We start from the raw sequence: 18,851 nt of genomic DNA, 5'->3' as shown, positions 1-18,851 counted from the left end.
CTGAAGCTGGGAGATCCTTGAATCACAGTGCCAGCTGTACAGGGGCTGGCATTCATCGGACTGATTTACTGCTGAGGATGAAACAGTAATAAAAACAGGCTTAGTTCAGAGCATAAATCCCGTGGTGCTGTAAGGCTTGCAGAGACTGCTGATGCCCATACTTCACTCACTGAGACCTAAACTAGATTAACAATAAATCATCCTGCCATCAACCCCTGTTCTTCTTCCCAGCTGGAGTTACAGCACACCCATATGGCAGTGAGAGTCTCATGGGACATACTTTGCTCAGTGAATTGGCTCAGGTATCCCTATAGGTAACACAGTGACTAACATGCAGACACGGCACTTGACAAGAGCATTTCCTATTTGTCTCCTGGAGCAGACTTACAGGTCTGGATCAGGCTTAGGAGCCTCCTCTTTCTCCTTTCCCTAATCTTCAGAATATCCAGGTCCAAGTTATGCACACCAGGATCACCGCAGAAACAATCCATGCATTCCAGATCCAGACACCTACTCTTCCACACCTACTCACAGCTCTAAAGGAAGCTTACACACTGAAGACATACCTGTGTATCAAAGGAGACTTTCTAAAGTAGTTAAATATCCAACTCCTATAGATTCCAAGGCAACACTGTGATGTGGTGACACTGTATAGGATCACAGGAATGGTTTTGTGGACTGACACTAAGGTGTGGTCCATGTGTCCCAAAACTATCCTGTGACACTCCTCTCCTGCACTGTGTGTGTGCCAGAGGATCTGGAACTGCTAGGCAACATCCAAGTTCACATCAGTCTGAAATGTTAAAGCTACTGTGGGCACCAGATCCTCTGAATACAAACTGTCCCCATGCCAGGAGGCAAACATAAGAGACCTTCCTCCATTTTACTAGAATGACAAATAAAATCAATGCTTTCAATCAAGATATTAGAAGAATAAATACCCACAGTCCACTCTCATGACATTCCAGTGAGTGCAAACCACGTGTGTGTTCAATCTGAAACACAGAGCTACAAGCTGTAGACACAATGAAATTATGTCTGTTCTCAAAAAGAGAACAGTTTAGATATCGAGATTTCAGTAATTACTTTTAACTAAATACTGTCATTCTTAGATGAATTGTATGGTCTTAAGTTCTTTGTAAATCCTGGAGTTCTCCCTTCTGTAACTAAATGAAGGACAGTAGCAAAGACAATATAGTTAAGATTTTATAAAGGATTTCTACCCAGCCTTGAAGACAGCCAGCAAACCTGAGATTTTTGGGAGATTGATTTAAACTTATTTAGATCATGATTAATCAGAGTTGAGTCCAGAGAAATCACTAAGCTACTGTAGGGTAAAGCTGTTACAAATGAATGTACATCTACCCTGTAAAATGTCAAACTGATTTGCAAGAATCATCAGGTTCACACTATAACATTGTAAATCCTACAACTTGTACTCTACTAATCACAATTTAAATTGATAAATAATGCTTTTCTTTTGGGTTTGTATCTCCTAACCCTACCCAGGCCTGAAGCTCCTTTTCTGAACTGTGCTGTTGTCTAACTCTGCTACAACAGGAGGCTGAACCTACAGAACAGCAGGTACCTCTTCTTGAAAGAAGCTTCAAAACTTCATCTCAAAGATCATTGTGATAAAATACTGTGGTTTGTAGATGATTGCCCCTTAATTTACCAATAAAGGCTGTCAGTTATACTAGAACATTTCAAAACTATTGTTTATCTTCTGTACATTGCAAATGCTGTGCTGAACAAAATGAGGTAAGCTTTGCTTCACAAATTCTTGTTAAAAACTAGATTTACTTCCTCTGAAATCATTGCCAGAACTCAAAGATAAGCACTGCTAATCAGAGCTTGACTTTCCACATCCCCCTCTCCCTGCCTTTCTCAGAGAAACAAGTCTTCTCTGCAGAGCTGTTCAATCCATTTCAAAAGCAGGAGTGTCTTAAAAGAAAAGAGCAGAATTCAAAGGTTCCTCTTCTCCTCCCTCAGCATACTTCAGGTTAGGTTGTGCTGATATAAACCTTTAATTAATTGAGCCAACATCAAGCACCAGATACTGAACTGATAGAGTGCATCTGAGAAGCTGCTTAGCAGTTACTTGCAAATCTAAATATCGGGGGGAATGTGTATCACACACATGCATCGATATGTGAACTTTTAAAAATTACGTACTTTGAATGCTTAGCAACAACTGTGCCTACAATTTTCTAAGCACTGAGCAGAATGAGTTTTATCATGTCTAAAACTCAAGACGAATCATGTAATTAAAACAAGCCAAGCTCCACAGACTGCTGGGGAAATAGCCATACACTCTGCCCATCATTAACTCAGGAAGGGCATAAGGGTCTTTCGGTGCTATAACAGTTTTCTCAGCATTAATCCTCTACAGCTGTTGATAGTAACTTAGGATAACATTCCTAAGCACTGAAATAAATAAAATCACCAGCATTGCATAAAACTGACTGTAATGAGCTTTGGAAATAGAAAACCTCTGCAGGTGTGTTTTGCAGTGAACAGGAAGAAAAGACTATGATGGATCAGCTAAGGTCCCACTACAAGAAAATAATGAAATCATGGTCCATTAAAAAATCACAATTAAGGGCATTTGTGCCAAAATGAACTAGATAACCTTTAGCACACATGACCGAGGGCCTTTTTTAGGGGTCAAGGAATGCAAGTTGTAGAACTCCAAAACTGTAGGCATGTAAAGGTGTTGCACCAATGCATCCCATCAGTGCAATCCAGCAGAAAACAACACTAGTCTTGCACACAACTCCTAGTTTTTCTTATGTCAAAAGTACTGCATTAGGAGGAGAATTTACAATATTGTTACTGCAAAAACACAGCACACTTATTTATTAATTTATTTGGAGAACTGAGCACAAGACATTTCCTTGACTGTTACCTATTCTGGGATTTTCTGTGAAAGCGCGACTCTTTCTTCTGCCTTCTGGTCACAGGGGGTGCAGGAGTGGACGGGAGGGGAGGAGGAGCAGAAGGTGTAGGAGATGGAGGTAGGCCATTGCTTGGTTTGGTTTTGTGGGTTTTGTCTGCTTCATATTCAAAGGTGCGTTTGGGCTTGGGGACAGGATTCACCGCGCTGTTGGCCGGGCTTTCGAGGAGCAGTTTAGGGCCGGCTGAGTTCGCAGTAAGTCCCTGTTTTGTTTTACTGCTTTTCTCAGCCTCAGGGGGTGTTTCTGGTTCACTCCCCAAAATAACACTCCCTCCTTTGCTATCACTTAGGGTTTCACTCAGTCCCTCCACAGTCTTTTTCTTCCCTTTGTCAACACTGTAGCAGCTACTTGGTAACTGGGGGAGGCCTCTGCCCGACTGCTCCTTCAGAGCCTGCTCAATCTTCTGTATTCTGTTGAGCACAGCAGAGGACTCTTTCCTCCCATGGCCCTTAAGGAAAGTGGCAGCAGGAGGCAGCTCACTCCTGCTTGGTCTCTTTTCAAACCGATGGCAGGAATCCCTGTCCAGCAGTTCCTCCTCCTCTGTTTCCGGGTAAGAACACTCGGAAAATGTTCGGCTCATTCTTCTGAGCCCTTTGAAATCAAATGTCTTGTCGCTGCAGGGAGAGGTCAGCACACTGGGGCAGCTCTCACTGCCTGACCTCTCCCCAGCATCCCTCTTGTCCACACACACACTCATCCTGGGGGACAGCTCCCGGCGGCATTCCCATTCTGTGATCTTCTGCCTGATGTCCAGTGCCTGGGAGCGGACGCTCACCCTGCTGACAGAGAAGGTCCTCAAGTTGGTGGAAGTGCTCAAGGACAGAGTGCTCCGGGCAAGTGGATGGCTCCCTATTGCTTCCCCATCTTGAGCCTCATTTGGACTCTCCTTTTGGTCAGCCTTGGACACAGACAGCCTTTTATCCAAAGCACCCACGCTGATGGCTTTGAGGGGGTGGCTCGAGGAGTCTGTGTCCGCTGGGCTTGTGGAGGTGCCTTGCGGCGTAGACGTGTGGCTGTTCCGGTCCTTGAGGCACTGTCTGGAGCTGGAGACTTTGGTGAGCTGAGTAGAGCGGGAAGAGTCCTCACTATCACTGAGGGGGTAGGCAGGGCTTCTTCGGGGGGACAAAAGAGGTGGCGGAGTGGCTGACTGACACCTAGAAGCAGAAAGAAATAAAAAATCAAATCCCTGGGGGAACTAAAGTTGGTTGCCAGATTTCTCCTGGCTGCAGGTCTTCACACTGCAAGACTATCCCAAAGTGCCACTAAGACACCAATGACCATTCAGCCACACAGTCGAGGGCTGAGATTCTCAGATTCTCACAGCAAACTACTGCCTTGAAGGCATCTACCACCTCCAGCTGAGTAGCTCCCTGACCTCCCAGATTAAGGAGTCCCTCTTGCCCCACTGCAACAAAACTGGGAAAGACTGACCAACCAGGAGCATAGTTTACTCACCGGTTGAGGTGAGCAAACTAATTTGAAAATATGTCAGTTTTTAATTCAGAATATCTGAAGCAAAGTTGCATCATGGTGTCAGATGCTGCAGTACTTTATCCTCAGCATTTCACATCCCTGATATATATAATAAACTAAATAAAACAGCAAAAGACCTGGTTTGTCTTTGATCTGATGCTGTGGCCAACAGATTAAATTCTCCTTATCAAACAGAAGTAATTTCTTATCAAATGAATATTACAGAAACTGAGAAAACATATTAATCTGCCCACACTATCTGTTGAAAAATACGAACTATATAGAAAGATCTCAGTGTTACCCTGGAAAAAACCCTTGGAACAAATTCTTGCCATGGTTTGCAAAATCAGCTATTGTTGCTGGGGTTTAGTACATTGTTGCAAAGATTTTTAAGAACAAAAAGACAAAAGGAAATTAAACAAAACATTAATCAGTTGGCTCGTCAGAGATGAGCCTGCAGTAAGAAAATTAAGCCAAAACTGTGTCAAAAAAGGGGGTTTGCTGCATTGCCAAAATCCATACTTACAAAACATAGCAGAAATAATCACAACTCCTTTAACATTTTGCCCTAGCAACCTTTCTGTTCCAAACAGCACAGAAAGAAAAAGAAAGACCCATAAATAATGTCTTGCACATGCAATTAAGTTTATGTTCCGTGAAGACTGTGGACAACAAGCTAGTTTTTTATAAACTGTCTTGTACACACAAGATCCAAATCAAAGAGCTGTTTGACCAAAAGGAACAAATGTCTCCACTATAGCAAAGGAACAAGAGATTCAGAAGATCCCTGCTGCTATATTGTTTTCTTCCCAACAGCCAGCCAATACCTACAGGCAGAGGTGCCAAGTTCTGTGCATTAATCCAAAAATCCAGAGCACTGGGGTGATTTCTGAAAAATTTACTTTAACACAGGAGATATTTTCTTCTCCTTCAAACACAACCCCAAACCAAATTATTAGATTTCGTCCCAGTTTCTTACAGTGGATACTTCACCAGCAAAGCTCATAAGCATCACAAAAGAAAAAAGTTCTGGGCAAGTCTATTTGAAAGAGAAGCTGCACCACTTGGTGACTTCTGTTTCTTCATTGTTTTGAAAAATAAACATGCCCATAGGAGAAGAGAGATCTCAAGTCACAGACAATGGCAAATACTCCTACAACAACTGCTTAAAGCTTCCTTATTTCAGAAAAGAAAGGAAGCATGTCAGAATATGCTCCTTTCATCCTGGAAGTTAAATTTCCTGCTACCCTATACAGCTGCAGGCAGTTGTCTTAAGAGATCTCAGAAGATCAAAAGCAGGTGACAGATGATGAGTGGTTTTGGCTGGCTGTTGCAGCACAGAGTTTGTAGTGGATTACCTGGAATTACCTTGGCCGACATACCTTTATAGTGCCTGAAGATGAAACCTAAATCGGCCTTCGCCGACTTGGTGGGGCACCCTGAATCTTCATTATTTCTGTCTGTCTCGTCTCAGTCTCTTCATTTTAACACCACAAAACCAAACTTTTATATTATTCTTAACACTCCTTTAGCTTAGATCACGTTTTCCCATTCTTGGATGTCACGCAGGCCTGCCCCAGAGCTGCACTCACAGTTCTTTCAAGGAAACAGGCATCACCCAGTGGAAGTGTATTTCACATCTAAAGGCTACAGCCTCCACTGCAGCCTTAGAAGCCATATGTTGTCTAAATCCGCTGCCAGGATTCAACTAGGGGATAGGGACAGAAGAGGCCATGCAAAATGCTTTAGCAACTTATTTATTAGAGTCTAATCTGTATTGACAATAGCAAGAATAAAATACAAAATTATAGGAGTAAAGTCAGTAAAATGGAATAGCAGACACACTGACAAACATAGAATCATAGAATCCTCTCTCTGACTCATTGTATGGAAAACACCATAGGCATAGTCTTTTATCTCATTACAATTTAAGAAATATCTTCTCAGTTGTTTCCACTGTCAGGAAAAGGTTTGGTGACTCATCAGGAGAGGAGGAAAAGGGGAAAAATCGTGATTTGCATAACCTGCAGAAGTTGCAAAACATTTCTTCTTAAGAGATATGAGCCATGCTTTTAAACCCCAAGTCCCCAGTAAGGTAACTGCAACTAAGGCTTGATCGTGAAACCCCCAAATTCAGTTATAAAACTCCCACTCACTTCCACTGGGCAAGGCTGGGGCTGCAGAGCCACAGGCCTTCTGGAGGTGTATGCTGTCAAGTACTTGAGATACCACAGTTAAGAAAGAGATTCTGTTTTACATGGCATAAGACTGTAAATTTAAGTAATCCAGAGAGAACCTATAGGACTAATTCAACAACAAAGAGGAACAAAGCTTTTTCCCGGTGGTTTCAGCATGCATTCTCTAAAGGATGCTGGCAAGTAACAGAATTAAAGAAAAAAAGAAGTCCAAAAGCTGATCAGTGGATAATAAAATGGTTCTTCCCCAAGAGACCTGCTTCCATTAGAAGAATATTCTCTTGAAGGGACGATAGTTTCACAGACCTTAAAAGCAATATTACCGGACTGGAGATGAATAATTAATTAACTTGCAAACTTTCATACAAAGATTAAAGCAAAATGTTTTTATTGAAGTTTTCTACATACACAATGATACAGTGCAGCACTTACAAAGCAGATCGTTACATAAACTTTCCAAATATTGTGTATAAACAGCACAAATAAAGATTACGGAATCAATTTTGGCTTTCTTAACAAGTTCACTGGACAACACCTTCATTCTTGGCAATGATATTTTTTTGAGAATATCAGCATTTCACAAAAGACACTGTTATAAGTTGCTCTGATTCCCTGCCTAAGGGCACTCTTCCAACATGCAGCCTTAGGTGCACAGCTCTCAAATCACTGGCAGGTCAGCTTTGCATTGCAGTCTCAAAGACAATCACCTGCCAAGCAGCCCACAATGTCCTCTAAACAGGTCACAGACCCTGAAACTACCTTCCTGCTGGGACTTGTTGCTGCACAGTGAGGAGAGCAGACAGAATCCAAGATGTGATTTCCAGCTCTCTAGACCACGCTCAGCTTTGCTGACGAGACTTGTTCCCTGAGAAATCAGCAGAATAACAGTAAGAGAAAACTGATAATATCAGTCATGCTCTGTAGGATTTTGAACTGTAGACACAACTGATCTTTGTGCTCTGATTCAGTCTCTTCTCTCCAGGTTCCCTTTTTCCCACCCAAACATAGAAAAGACTTTTAATTTACAAAACCTGTAATTCTCCAGGCCTGCTATCAAATGAAGACATGATTTTCATGGAGCAACGTATTTATTAATATTGTTTTCTCTAATAAAGGCTACTTTCAAGAGGTATCTCTTTTTACCAGTTCCCATAAACACATGTTGATAACAGTGGAGCTGTATCTCAGCTGAACCAAGAGAGTAAAATCACTTGCTCTGAGGTAATTTGCAACCCACTCATCACAAAACAAAAGATAAAAAAAAATTAATTTCTGCCCTCTTTGTGAGGACTCTGGCAAGGCTGACCTGTACTAAAAATCTATGAGGATAGAGAAGGGCTGGTTCTTGGTGCCATAAATGCCTGAGTTCTCACTCTATATCTGATCCAAAAATCAGAAAGTCTCCAATTTTGGACAAGACACAAATATTCTCATTGCAAAATGTGGGTGTGTAGAAGAAGGAGAATTTAATTCCTGAAAATGGGCAATACAAGAGCAGGGGGCCTGGCCCTTTGGTCCAGTTGAGCAGAAGCACAGCTCCTTCCTGCTTCCATTGCCAAACATCAGCTCCAGAAAAGAGGAGAAATGAGTGCAGACAATTCTCACAACTAGATGACATGTTTCAAAATCAGGAGACAGCCAGAATGATGAGTAAAGAGCTGGTTTTATACATCTTTTAGAAATCAGAGTACAGGTGGATAACAAGAATATGCATATACTGAGGAGTTTTACATTCATGATCAACACACTTTTTATACACGAATAATAATCTTAAGTTGCATTTCAGACCAGGCTTAAAGGTGACTGGTGGGTGGTCAAATGACTTGCCTTGAAAGAGTTACAGGACTCCTAACTCCCACTGCCCTGCTCTGACCTATGAGCTAAACAGCTGAGACTCTGCAGTGCTGTTTTATCTTTCCTGAAGTGTCAGGAGTGACCCTACAGATCGTCTCCTCCTGTGGAAAGACAAGTTGGAAGAAACTGCTCAGCAGTCTTTCAGTTTTGCAAATCCCTTCAGCTCTGCTTAAACCAACAGGTACAGAATAACAACACAGTTTTTGGCACTCTAATCCAGGGAATTTCCCACTTCAACATGCTCATGCGTGGGAGCCCATTTACTGAAAAAAGAGCAAGGAACATGCTGACAAAAAGGTAGTGGGTCTTTCCAGGCTCCTGTTGATGAGATCCCGTCACTTCACAGCGACACTGAAGTGTGGTGAGCTCACACAAAGACACACAGCACTGGTTTTAATCCTCAGCACTTTCTCCCTGCTTTGCTAGGAAAAATAATGCTTTCTCAGTATTTTATTTAGGGTTTTGTTATCCCTGGTTCTTCTCAGGGCATTGTGCCACTTCATCAGGACAACCTAACCTGTTTCAGGGTAATGATAACGTCAGAATGAGCTGTGACCACAGGCATGTTAGTTTGGGTATTAGTAGATTTGGCCTTCCACACAAGACTAGAGACCTCTTGTTGCTCTATCCAAAATTTAACAAGATCTGAAACAAAAGCAACAGAAATTTCTCCTTGCAAGAGCAGCAAAACTCATGTTTAATACAGACACTGAAGCTGCCCTGATTTCAGGTAACTGAGAATGCAACTTCAAAATTCTCTGGAAATTTGTAAGAGAGAATTCTAACAAATGTTCAGCTACCAACTCTCAAATTATTTCAAACAACACTACAAATTAGTACTATTTTATAATTAATTACAATCTTCATTTCTTTAAGTAAAGAGCCTCTCTCAAGCAAAAGATTACACAATAATGATCATTTGAAGCACTAATTCAGATATTTATTGCTAACACTCTATTGGAAACAATGGTAAAGCGCAATCCTTTCTGGCATCTTGTTAGTCTTTTTGGCTTCTGAGCACACAAGATGGTTGTGTTCAGACTTCAGGATGAAAAACTGAAATCATCTTTGTAACTGAATGTTGAAAAACCCCTAAATCCTGGGGATTTTATTGTAAGTAAGGTGAGCTTATTTATGTCCAGATCTTCAATTAGTATACACCTCCAAATAGTTGAAGGGCAAGTGAAATATGAAACTTGGAGAACAATATATAACTTATTGGATTCTTGGATTTTCAAAAGGGTATTTTCTGCCATGCAAGCCTAACTTCTCACCACATTAAAAAGCTGTACTTGCATTTTTGTACTCAAATTAAAAATGGATCATATTCTTCCCGACTTCTACCCGTAATTCAGAAGGCCAAAACAAAAATGAGGATGGACATTTTTTGAACCAAGCAAGATCATGTCCACCCAAAAGCAGAGCTTTGTGCTGTCAGACTGCAAGAGAGCGGTTGGTCAACCCAGAAAGATCCCTTGAGTAAGGAGCAGCTCCTACTTCATGCCAGCCACTGTGAGTACAAACACTGGAACCTATCCTTCCCAGAGCAAGGCAAAGTGAGAGGGAAGCACACTCTGCTCACCTGTCAACTGCAAGCAAGTGCACCATATGCATTTTGATGCACTGCTGCTGAGAACAGATGTAATGGCTCACTATAGTATCCATTTATATCAAACTCCCACTTGATTTGACATAATAGGCAGAGGAGATCAACAGAAACTCAAACCAGAACCAGTGTTTACGTCCCCTCACTTCTGTGATCTGGACAAAAGAAGCACTTTTGCAAAGGTTCAGTACCAGCAGCTACTTGTAACTAGTACATTTTCACACCACCCCAAGGGCACTGCTGCCAGGAAATCACCCAGCAAACAAACAGAGAAGCCTCTTCTGCCTTTGTCAGAGATGCTTGGGAAAGCTCCCACTAAGAATCAATAGTTTTGCACAAACAAAAACTGAACACACTACTGCAGGACAGCAATCTCCCAGTGACACCTCTTCAGATGCAAAAAAGGCAGAGTAACTCAAAGCAGACCAAAAAACCTTCAAGCACTTGATTGAAGCAATGATGAAGGACACTTCTCAAAAAATTCCCTCTTCCTCTCTCTAAACAAGAACTAGGAATAAATTTCCTCTTTGCTTTCCTCCAAAGAACTAGGAGAAGTCCACTTTTTTGCTCTCAAACACTAGCAATCAGTGGTTTGGTTGCACTTCGAGATGAGTTATGGAACAAACCACTGGACAGAGCAGCAAAGATTCAGCATTATTTGCTTGTGACAATGTGCCATTTCCTTTCATTTCCTCACCCCTAGCTACATTCTCACCAGAGGGGACAGGCAGGCAATAACAGTGACTGCTGCAAATCTGTAAAGCAAAGGGACCCCCTGCACTTCTGATTTTAAATCCACTTTCATTTGGCAGTAAGCTTTTCTATTACAGTATATTCTGTGCTCTCACAGCACATAGCATTTTAATTTTCTACATAACTCAAGTAGATAATTACAGATTATATTTAATTATCTTAAATCTAAGTAAGAGCTTATGGTGAGCAAAGGAGGTGAACTTTTCACACTGAAGTGCTGGGCACACAGTAAGAAGGTGGTTTTTGAGCTGATTCAACTTGGGAATGAAGCAAGCAGTACTTGTCATATCTTGCCTCTGACTTGGGAAGGAAAGTGATGTAAGTGGTTACAGAACAAGCTCTCTTCCACCAGACCCTTTATGTTTTTTGAGCTCTCACCAGGAGTATGGCTCAAAATCCCCAAAAATCTGCATTCCAGATAACCTCCTCCCATTATTGTTGACTTTGGGATTGCGACAAAAACAAGACAGAAACTTTCTAAACTGAAAAGTGTATTTGCATTATAAGACTGTTTGAAATAGACTCACTCTCATGAACATGTGTAGTGATGGAAAAGTCTCAGCACTTAGAGAATGAGGCAATAAAATCAAAGCGGACAACAAATCAGAGAATGTTTAAAGATAGAACAAAAATAGAAACACCAATTATTTTTCTGTTTGTACTTCGGAATTTTTTCCCCTCGAGGGATTTTGATACTTTCCATTTAAACAAAAAACGAAACCATATCAGAGCTAGTTTCAAAATTATAGGACACCAGGACTGCGAAATAAAAAAAAAAAGATCAAGTTCTGTGTGTGGTTTTTAAAAGCTCCAGTTTCTGTGCTCCAAGGTAGTACCAAGTTAGTGACAACAATTGTGGGACACATTTGTGGGGTGCTGTGATGAATTCCTGCCTTAACACCCCTCTGGGGCTCTGGGTCTTTGCAGGGAGTTCATGAAGAGAAGTACACACAATTGCAGCTGACTGCAGCTAAACTGTTTTTATGGCTCAGAAGCAAAAGGAATGCAGGAATCATTCTGCCAAAGTAAATTATGTGAAGTGGTAACTGTGCTCTACAACTGTACAAAAAAAGGGCAAAGAAATCAACGCTGATGAGTCAGATCCTAAATACTTGAAATTAGACTGGATCTGTAAAGCAAAGATAGCAAGACAAATCTGACGATGACAAATGACTGTAAAATAAAATGTGATCAATCAGCATGCTCTAGGTACATGCCTTTGCCAAGAAGTTTCTAAGTTTCTAGACTGAGAGGGCTAGATTCTCTGCCACCCTAGATTTATGGCAATCTTCTGCTCTGTTACAAGGCAAGCGCAGGATGGTTTTAAAACCATTTCTAAATCACATTTAAACCTTTTTCACCCTCACTGTCCAGACACAAATGAATACCCAAGGCAAAGATCAATGAGCCTGTGCTGTACCTTCCATCACAGTGATAAGAAGTTGACTGTAAAAAAAAAAAAAAAATCAAAATGCAAGAACTGAAGTGTCAGAGTAAGCCATTCTCTCTTTTCCACCAAAGTACAGTGCACAGGTTTATAGGACCATCTCTCATTTTCTTCCTAAAAAACACAATTCAAAGTTGAAAAATGGATTCCTCTCTAACAGTTAGCCACTGTTATAGCTCCACTGTGACCTGTTTTTATTATGTTCTGGAATCAGCTCAGCATGTTTTAGTCTCACCTGATTTCTCAAGGCCTTGGGAGTTCTGTTGGAGAGGGAGTGGCAACACAGCAAGTGATGGCATTTTCTTAAACCAAGCAGAATGCACAAACCCTTATTTGTCTATTTAAGAACTGCCAGTCCTTGAAACTTGTTCTTTAACAGCATGTCTAAACACGCTGACTGTTCAAAACCCTGGTGCACATAGAAGCTCTCAGCTTGCTTCTTAAAAGCACGGGTGATTTTTCAACATGCTTGTTTATCTGCCCTGGAATATCAGAGCAATAAACTCTGTGGAACTAATTCTGCCAAAGCTTTCCAAGTTTTCTATGTTTACATGCACACAATTTGGGAAGGGTTAAAAATTACTTCTGTGAACTGTGATGCTTAGTTTTTAAGATATCTGAGGGCATTCTGTGTAGCACTAAGTCTGATGAGAAACTTGTTTGAACATGTCTTAGGATGGCTCTGTGGTCCCTTTGTAAACACATGTTTCTTCTTCCCAACACCCCCCACAGCAACTGTTATCTCCCATGCAGGAATGTCCTGGGAAAGGTGTCCTGAGGTGTCCCATTGGTCCTTGTTAACCCTTTCCTGTGATTGGGTGTTCCTGTAAGCCCCTTGAGACTTCTAATTGGTTAACCTGTGATTCTCCCTAACCCTATAAATGTGACATCCCCAACAATAAACACTCTCTTTTGCCTCCTCTCCACGCCCGGTGTGCTGTCTCTGTGCCTGCCATGGGGCCACGTGGGTGGTGGGGGGAGGGGGGAGCACCTCTCCCCTCCAGGCTCGGGGCCTGAAAAACCCTGTCCCTGGAGTTCCCTTTCCCTATCCCTCAAGACGTCGGAATGGTTCTTCAGATGGAGAAGGAACCACAACTGGGCTCCCCCACGTCGAGGGTGGGGAAAGGGATCCAGAACTGGTGCCCCGTGTGAGGAAACGAATTTACTGAACTCTTCTATGAAGATAGGTGATTCCTAAGGCGCAGATGCGACATCTGTGTTCCCCGACGCCCCGAAGTCTTCTCCAATCCCCCTCAATCCGCCGTAATTGGTGCCACGTGGTGAAGGCCAAGATTGTTTGAATTCTTCTGTGAAGATTAGAGCAGTCCTAACGCACAGACTGGGGCGAAGTCGTGCTCAACGGTGGACCGGAGTCTAAGCGTCAAGGTATTAGCAGACGGCATCACCACAAGAGAGCAGCCTGTTTTGAATACCTCAACCTTCCTGAGGACATTCAGGTAAGGAGCAGACCCGGCATATTCCCTTATAAGCAGACTTCGGCATACTCCCTAAACCTCTCCCCCTGTAAACCTGTAACTACAAGAAGCGTGCATGCCTCTTTAAGAGAGAAAAAGAAAGCTTAAAGAACATATCTAATTCCATCCGCAAGTCATCTAATAAGACTCTTTTGCTAACCTGAAAGATAGTCCTGTTTCTAACAAGGGACTTAGACCACGCCAGCATGGCGAAAAAAGGGTTAAAGCTGCTAGAAACAGCTCCGCAGCAATCCCCCTGCGCGGCTCCCGGCCCCGGGCCGGCCCCGCCGTGCCGCGGCTCTGGGGAAGCCCCGACATCAGCCAGCCCCGCTCCCGCCGCTCCAGCTCCCACCTGCCGAGCCGCCCGGGGCGCACCCCGCCCCACGACAGACCGGACCGGACACCCGCGGTACCGCCGCCCCGCCGAGACCCCGGCGCTGCTGGCGGCCCCCGCCGATCCCGCCGATCCCGCCTGCGCCCTGCTCCTGCCGCACACAGCACCCCCCGTCCCGCCATGTGGCCGAGGCAGCAGCCGCCGCCGCAGCCCCTCTGGACACCAGGACTGCCTCCGAGAAACAGAAGAAAACAACCATTTGGACTCTAATGAAACTAAAATTAACAGCAATAAGTAGTTTGTTTGGTTCAGCAGTAAATTGGAAGTTTGTGTAAGTGAAAAACTTGTTTATGAATACATCAATAAAAACATTTTTAAATTCTGTTTTATAGGGACACCCTCAGACACTAAGAGAATGGGGTAAATTTAAAATCCATATATCAATAAAGACATATTCATCTTTAAGGAATAAAAAAGGGTGGGATGTAGCACTAAGTCTGATGAGAAACTTGTTTGAACATGTCTTAGGATGGCTCTGTGGTCCCTTTGTAAACACATGTTTCTTCTTCCCAACACCCCCCACAGCAACTGTTATCTCCCATGCAGGAATGTCCTGGGAAAGGTGTCCTGAGGTGTCCCATTGGTCCTTGTTAACCCTTTCCTGTGATTGGGTGTTCCTGTAAGCCCCTTGAGACTTCTAATTGGTTAACCTGTGATTCTCCCTAACCCTATAAATGTGACATCCCCAACAATAAACACTCTCTTTTGCCTCCTCTCCACGCCCGGTGTGCTGTCTCTGTGCCTGCCATGGGGCCACGTGGGTGGTGGGGGGAGGGGGGAGCACCTCTCCCCTCCAGGCTCGGGGCCTGAAAAACCCTGTCCCTGGAGTTCCCTTTCCCTATCCCTCAAGACGTCGGAATGGTTCTTCAGATGGAGAAGGAACCACAACTGGGCTCCCCCACGTCGAGGGTGGGGAAAGGGATCCAGAATTCTGCATTTGGCAACCTCCAAGTCTGGAATTCTGGTTTGGAAAAGTTGTTGTAAAATAGGCTCGTTCCTTTTCTGACAAGTCAGAAAACCTTACAAGGTCACTGTATGCTTTACTGAAATACTCTATACCCAGAAAGAAAATAACCGAACTGGAAGTAAAAAAGTCCCAAGTCCTGGCTGCACACTAATACAGGATACAGCCAAGTCTGCTTTCCCTGCTTCACATCTAAATCAACCTCTAGGTCACATAAAACCTCATCAAATAGACCCAAGAATAAACACCTAATAGGAACGGAAAAATAATAGGAATTCAGGACTCCATCCCATCTTTAACAAACCTTTTTAATCTCATCCTCTCAGAGAAGTCGCTTTTAGAATAAAGCTTTTCATTTGCCTTTCCTACCAGTATCCACCATTTTCCTTCCCCTCAGCTTAGCTCTGGTCCCCAGTGTGCTGCAGAGGTCCAGTGAGGTCTTCCTGTAAAGATTTCTTTTTTCCAGTTTTCTGGTTTTGTAAAGTAGTTTATTTAACACAGTGAGAAAGCATCCTAGAAGTGCAGGTTATAAAGCTGAAAGCAATTATTCATCTACCTGCTATGGAATAGGCATTCTTAATTTCTGTCATCATTTCAACTACCAGTATCACGATTCAGGAAGTGTGAGGCCTGAGACATCTGGAGAAAATACAGTATGTCACACAGGATAACACCAAAGTGATTGAAAAGATCTGAGAATGTCTGTGCTGCTCCTGGAGTTACTGCACCGCATAGGAAATAAAATCAAAAGCAAAACAAAATAAAATAAATTTTAAAATCCCAGAAGAACAGAAGCTCCTACATTATCTCTGTGAATCCAGAACAACCCCAACATCAGCCCTGTTTGGATACAGCCTATCAGACCCAACCTTGTCTTACTGCCATGCAATTGAAGCTCATGCCTTGTGAAGGTCGGACAGGAGTAACATGGACTATCTGAGGCAGGGGAAGAGAAAGACTAATTCTGATTTCAAACTCTGTCTAAAGAGTGGTCAGGCCTCTGAGGGGTCTCATCTCTGGCCAGCAACTGGGTGCCATCCTCCTGTCAAGACAGCTACAGCCACCTAGTTTAACTTTCTGCAAACTTCTCCATAAGCAAAAAGCTGAAGCAATGGCATAATATCAGCACACCACGCTAAGAAAGCTTATCTGTTCCCTGAAGGGCACTTTCTGTGCATGTTTCTAAAACATGGGTGAAGCAGTCTGACAGTTTTTTGCTTGTTACTGTATTACTCTTACAGTGATATGACTAGAGAAATGTGCCCTTGTTCTTCATCTTTAACTTCATTTTATAAGTTTTACCCTCTCTCCTTTGTCCCTTAGAAGAGTGAATTTCCACCTGCCTAGGTCTCCAAAGACCTCTGTGCCTCAAATTTGGACTATTTTTCCAACACAATCGAGGGTATTACCATCCTCTGTGAACTTTCCAGTCACTTAGTTATGCAATTGCACCCCGACAGTTGTCTGTCTCTCACCCATACACTGACATTCATTACAACCTTTGAAGATGGTCAAAACAGTTTTCCTACCAAAAGCTACACTTCTTTTTTTCTTTTGTAAGAAGCACTAATAATATCTCTTACAACACATGACGTTTAGGTAAACAACTGAAAGGGAAAAAAAAAAAAATCAGATGCAGGATTTTTTTTCAGCACCTGAAAAAGCAGAAAAGAGAAGGAACAGTTGCTAAGTGAAAGATGACATTAAGGTGCCAAAGCAAGGCAGAGAGAAGGAAACACACAGACACTCTCTGCTTTCTCAAATACTACAAATACATGCTCAGGTGATATGTAATATTGGATATGTTCAGAAGCAATAGCTAGTACAGACTTGCAGCACAGCTTCTGAATCAGGACAGACTGAGAGTACAAACAGCATTTCAGAAGCTGCCACTGCCTGCCATGACTTATACTGACCTATAAGTGAGCTGATATCCCTCATACCATCGTGTACAGACTAGGCAAACCTATACCACAGACCACAGCTGCACTGCCTGACGCGCACAGATACACTCCATGTTTTGGGGTCTCCATGATGAGAGGAGCAAAGGATCATAACTACAGATAAAATACATAAAATACACAGATTAAGAGTCTACCCCGTACATGTTGAGTATACAACATGTCTCTTCTTCGGAGGCTGCACCCTGTATCTGGAGGAAAGGTTTCAAAGTTTACACCCCCAGCCTCTCTTATCATCATAATTTTCTTTAGAGGCTCTGACCTTGTGGAATGCAAAATAAATTCCAGCTATGATGACAAACATGACCCTTGGTACACTTTCCAGTGTGCATAGATGTGGCTGGATGCCAGGTGCCCACCAAAACTGGTCTGTCACTCCCCCTCCTGAGCTGGACAGGGGAGAGAAACATAGCAAAAAGCTCATGGGTTGAGATAAGGACAGGAAGCGATTCTTCACCAATTACACTAACATCATTTGGGGGAAAAAGGTGAGTAATTAATTATTGGTCAAATATGAGTAGGATAATGAGAAATAAAACCTTAAAAACACCATTCCCTGCACCCCGCCCTACTTTCTGGGCTCAACTTTACTCCCAGTTTTCTCTACCTCTTTTCTGTCAGCAGCATTGGGTCCTCGGGAGCTGGGACTGCAGTCAGTTCATCGCACGCTGTTTCTGCCGCTCCTTCCTCCTCAAGGGGAGGACTCCTCTCGCTCTTCTCCTCCTCCGGCATGGGGTCTCTCCCACAGGAGATAGTTACACTCTTCTCCTGCTCTGGCATGGGTTCTCTCCCATGGGAAACAGTTACACTCTTCCCCTGCTCTGGCATGGGGTCTTGGGAGACAGTTATACTCTTCCCTTGGTCTGGCATGGGGTCTCTCCCCCGGGAGACAACTCTCCACAAACTTCTCCAAGGTGGTTCCTTCCCAAGGCTGCAGTTCTTCATTAACTGCTCCAGTGTGGGTCCCTCCCAAAGGGTACAGTTCTTCAGGAATAGCCTGCTCCAGCGTGCGTTCCCCTCAAGATCCCAGGTCCTGACAGCAAACCTGCTCCAGAGTGGGCTCCTCTCTCCACGGGTCCACAGGTCTTTCCAGGACCCTGCTCCAGCATGGGCTTCCCCCGGGGTCACAGCCTCCTTTGGGCACCCACCTGCTCTGGCATGGGGTCCTCCATGGGCTGCAGGTGGATGTCTGCATGCCCATGGACCTCCATGTCCTCCTGCAAGGACAGAGCCTGCTTCCCCACAGGCTGCAGGGGAATCTTTACTCCGGCTCATGGAGCACCTCCTCCCCCTCCTTCTGCACTGACCTTGGTGCCTGCAGGGCTGTTTCTCTCACATATTCTCACTCTTCTCTTCTCTGGCTGCATTTGCTCCTGCGCAGTAAATGTTTCCCCCCTTAAATACATCATCCCAGAGGCGCTGCCACCACCACTGATGGGCTCGGCCTTGCCCAGCAGCAAGTCCATCTTGGAGCCATCTGGCATTGGCTCTGTCGGACATGGGGGAAGCTTCCAGCAGCTTGTCACAGAAGCCACCTCTGTAGCCTCTCTGCTACCAAAACCTTGCCAGTGTAATGGATTTATTCAGATTAAGAAGAAATACCATACTTTGCTTGAATTTATGAGGGAATTTTTTTCATTCCCTCTTATTCACTTTCTTTAAATATCTATGCATCAGGGTTAGATTTTCTTCTGGTTTATGTCAGCATAAATCACAACTTAGTAAAGAGAAGTTACTAAAGATGCAAACTGATGCAAAATGTATTGCAGGAC

At 43.4% G+C, this 18,851-nt stretch overlaps 1 protein-coding gene across 10 annotated transcripts in view; it reads right to left on the bottom strand.

Moving 5' to 3' along the window:
- Window positions 1–18,851, bottom strand: part of DENND2B (DENN domain containing 2B) — a 175,519-nt gene that overhangs the window by 64,595 nt on the left and 92,073 nt on the right. For 3 of the 10 annotated variants that reach the window (XM_064657376.1, XM_064657377.1, XM_064657375.1), the window contains one exon: window positions 2,909–4,111. The exons of 6 other annotated variants lie outside the window; for them this stretch is intronic. In XM_064657376.1, coding sequence (XP_064513446.1) covers window positions 2,909–4,111 — 1,203 coding nt within the window. Of the gene's footprint in view, window positions 1–2,908; window positions 4,112–17,686; window positions 18,408–18,851 lie in introns of those variants that run through there. One more of the 10 variants, XM_064657374.1, reaches the window with a different exon arrangement.

The sequence above is a fragment of the Pseudopipra pipra genome, chromosome 6, assembly GCF_036250125.1.
Source record: "Pseudopipra pipra isolate bDixPip1 chromosome 6, bDixPip1.hap1, whole genome shotgun sequence".
In the NCBI taxonomy this organism is placed as follows: domain Eukaryota; kingdom Metazoa; phylum Chordata; class Aves; order Passeriformes; family Pipridae; genus Pseudopipra; species Pseudopipra pipra.
This window is presented reverse-complemented; position numbering and strand designations above follow the sequence as displayed.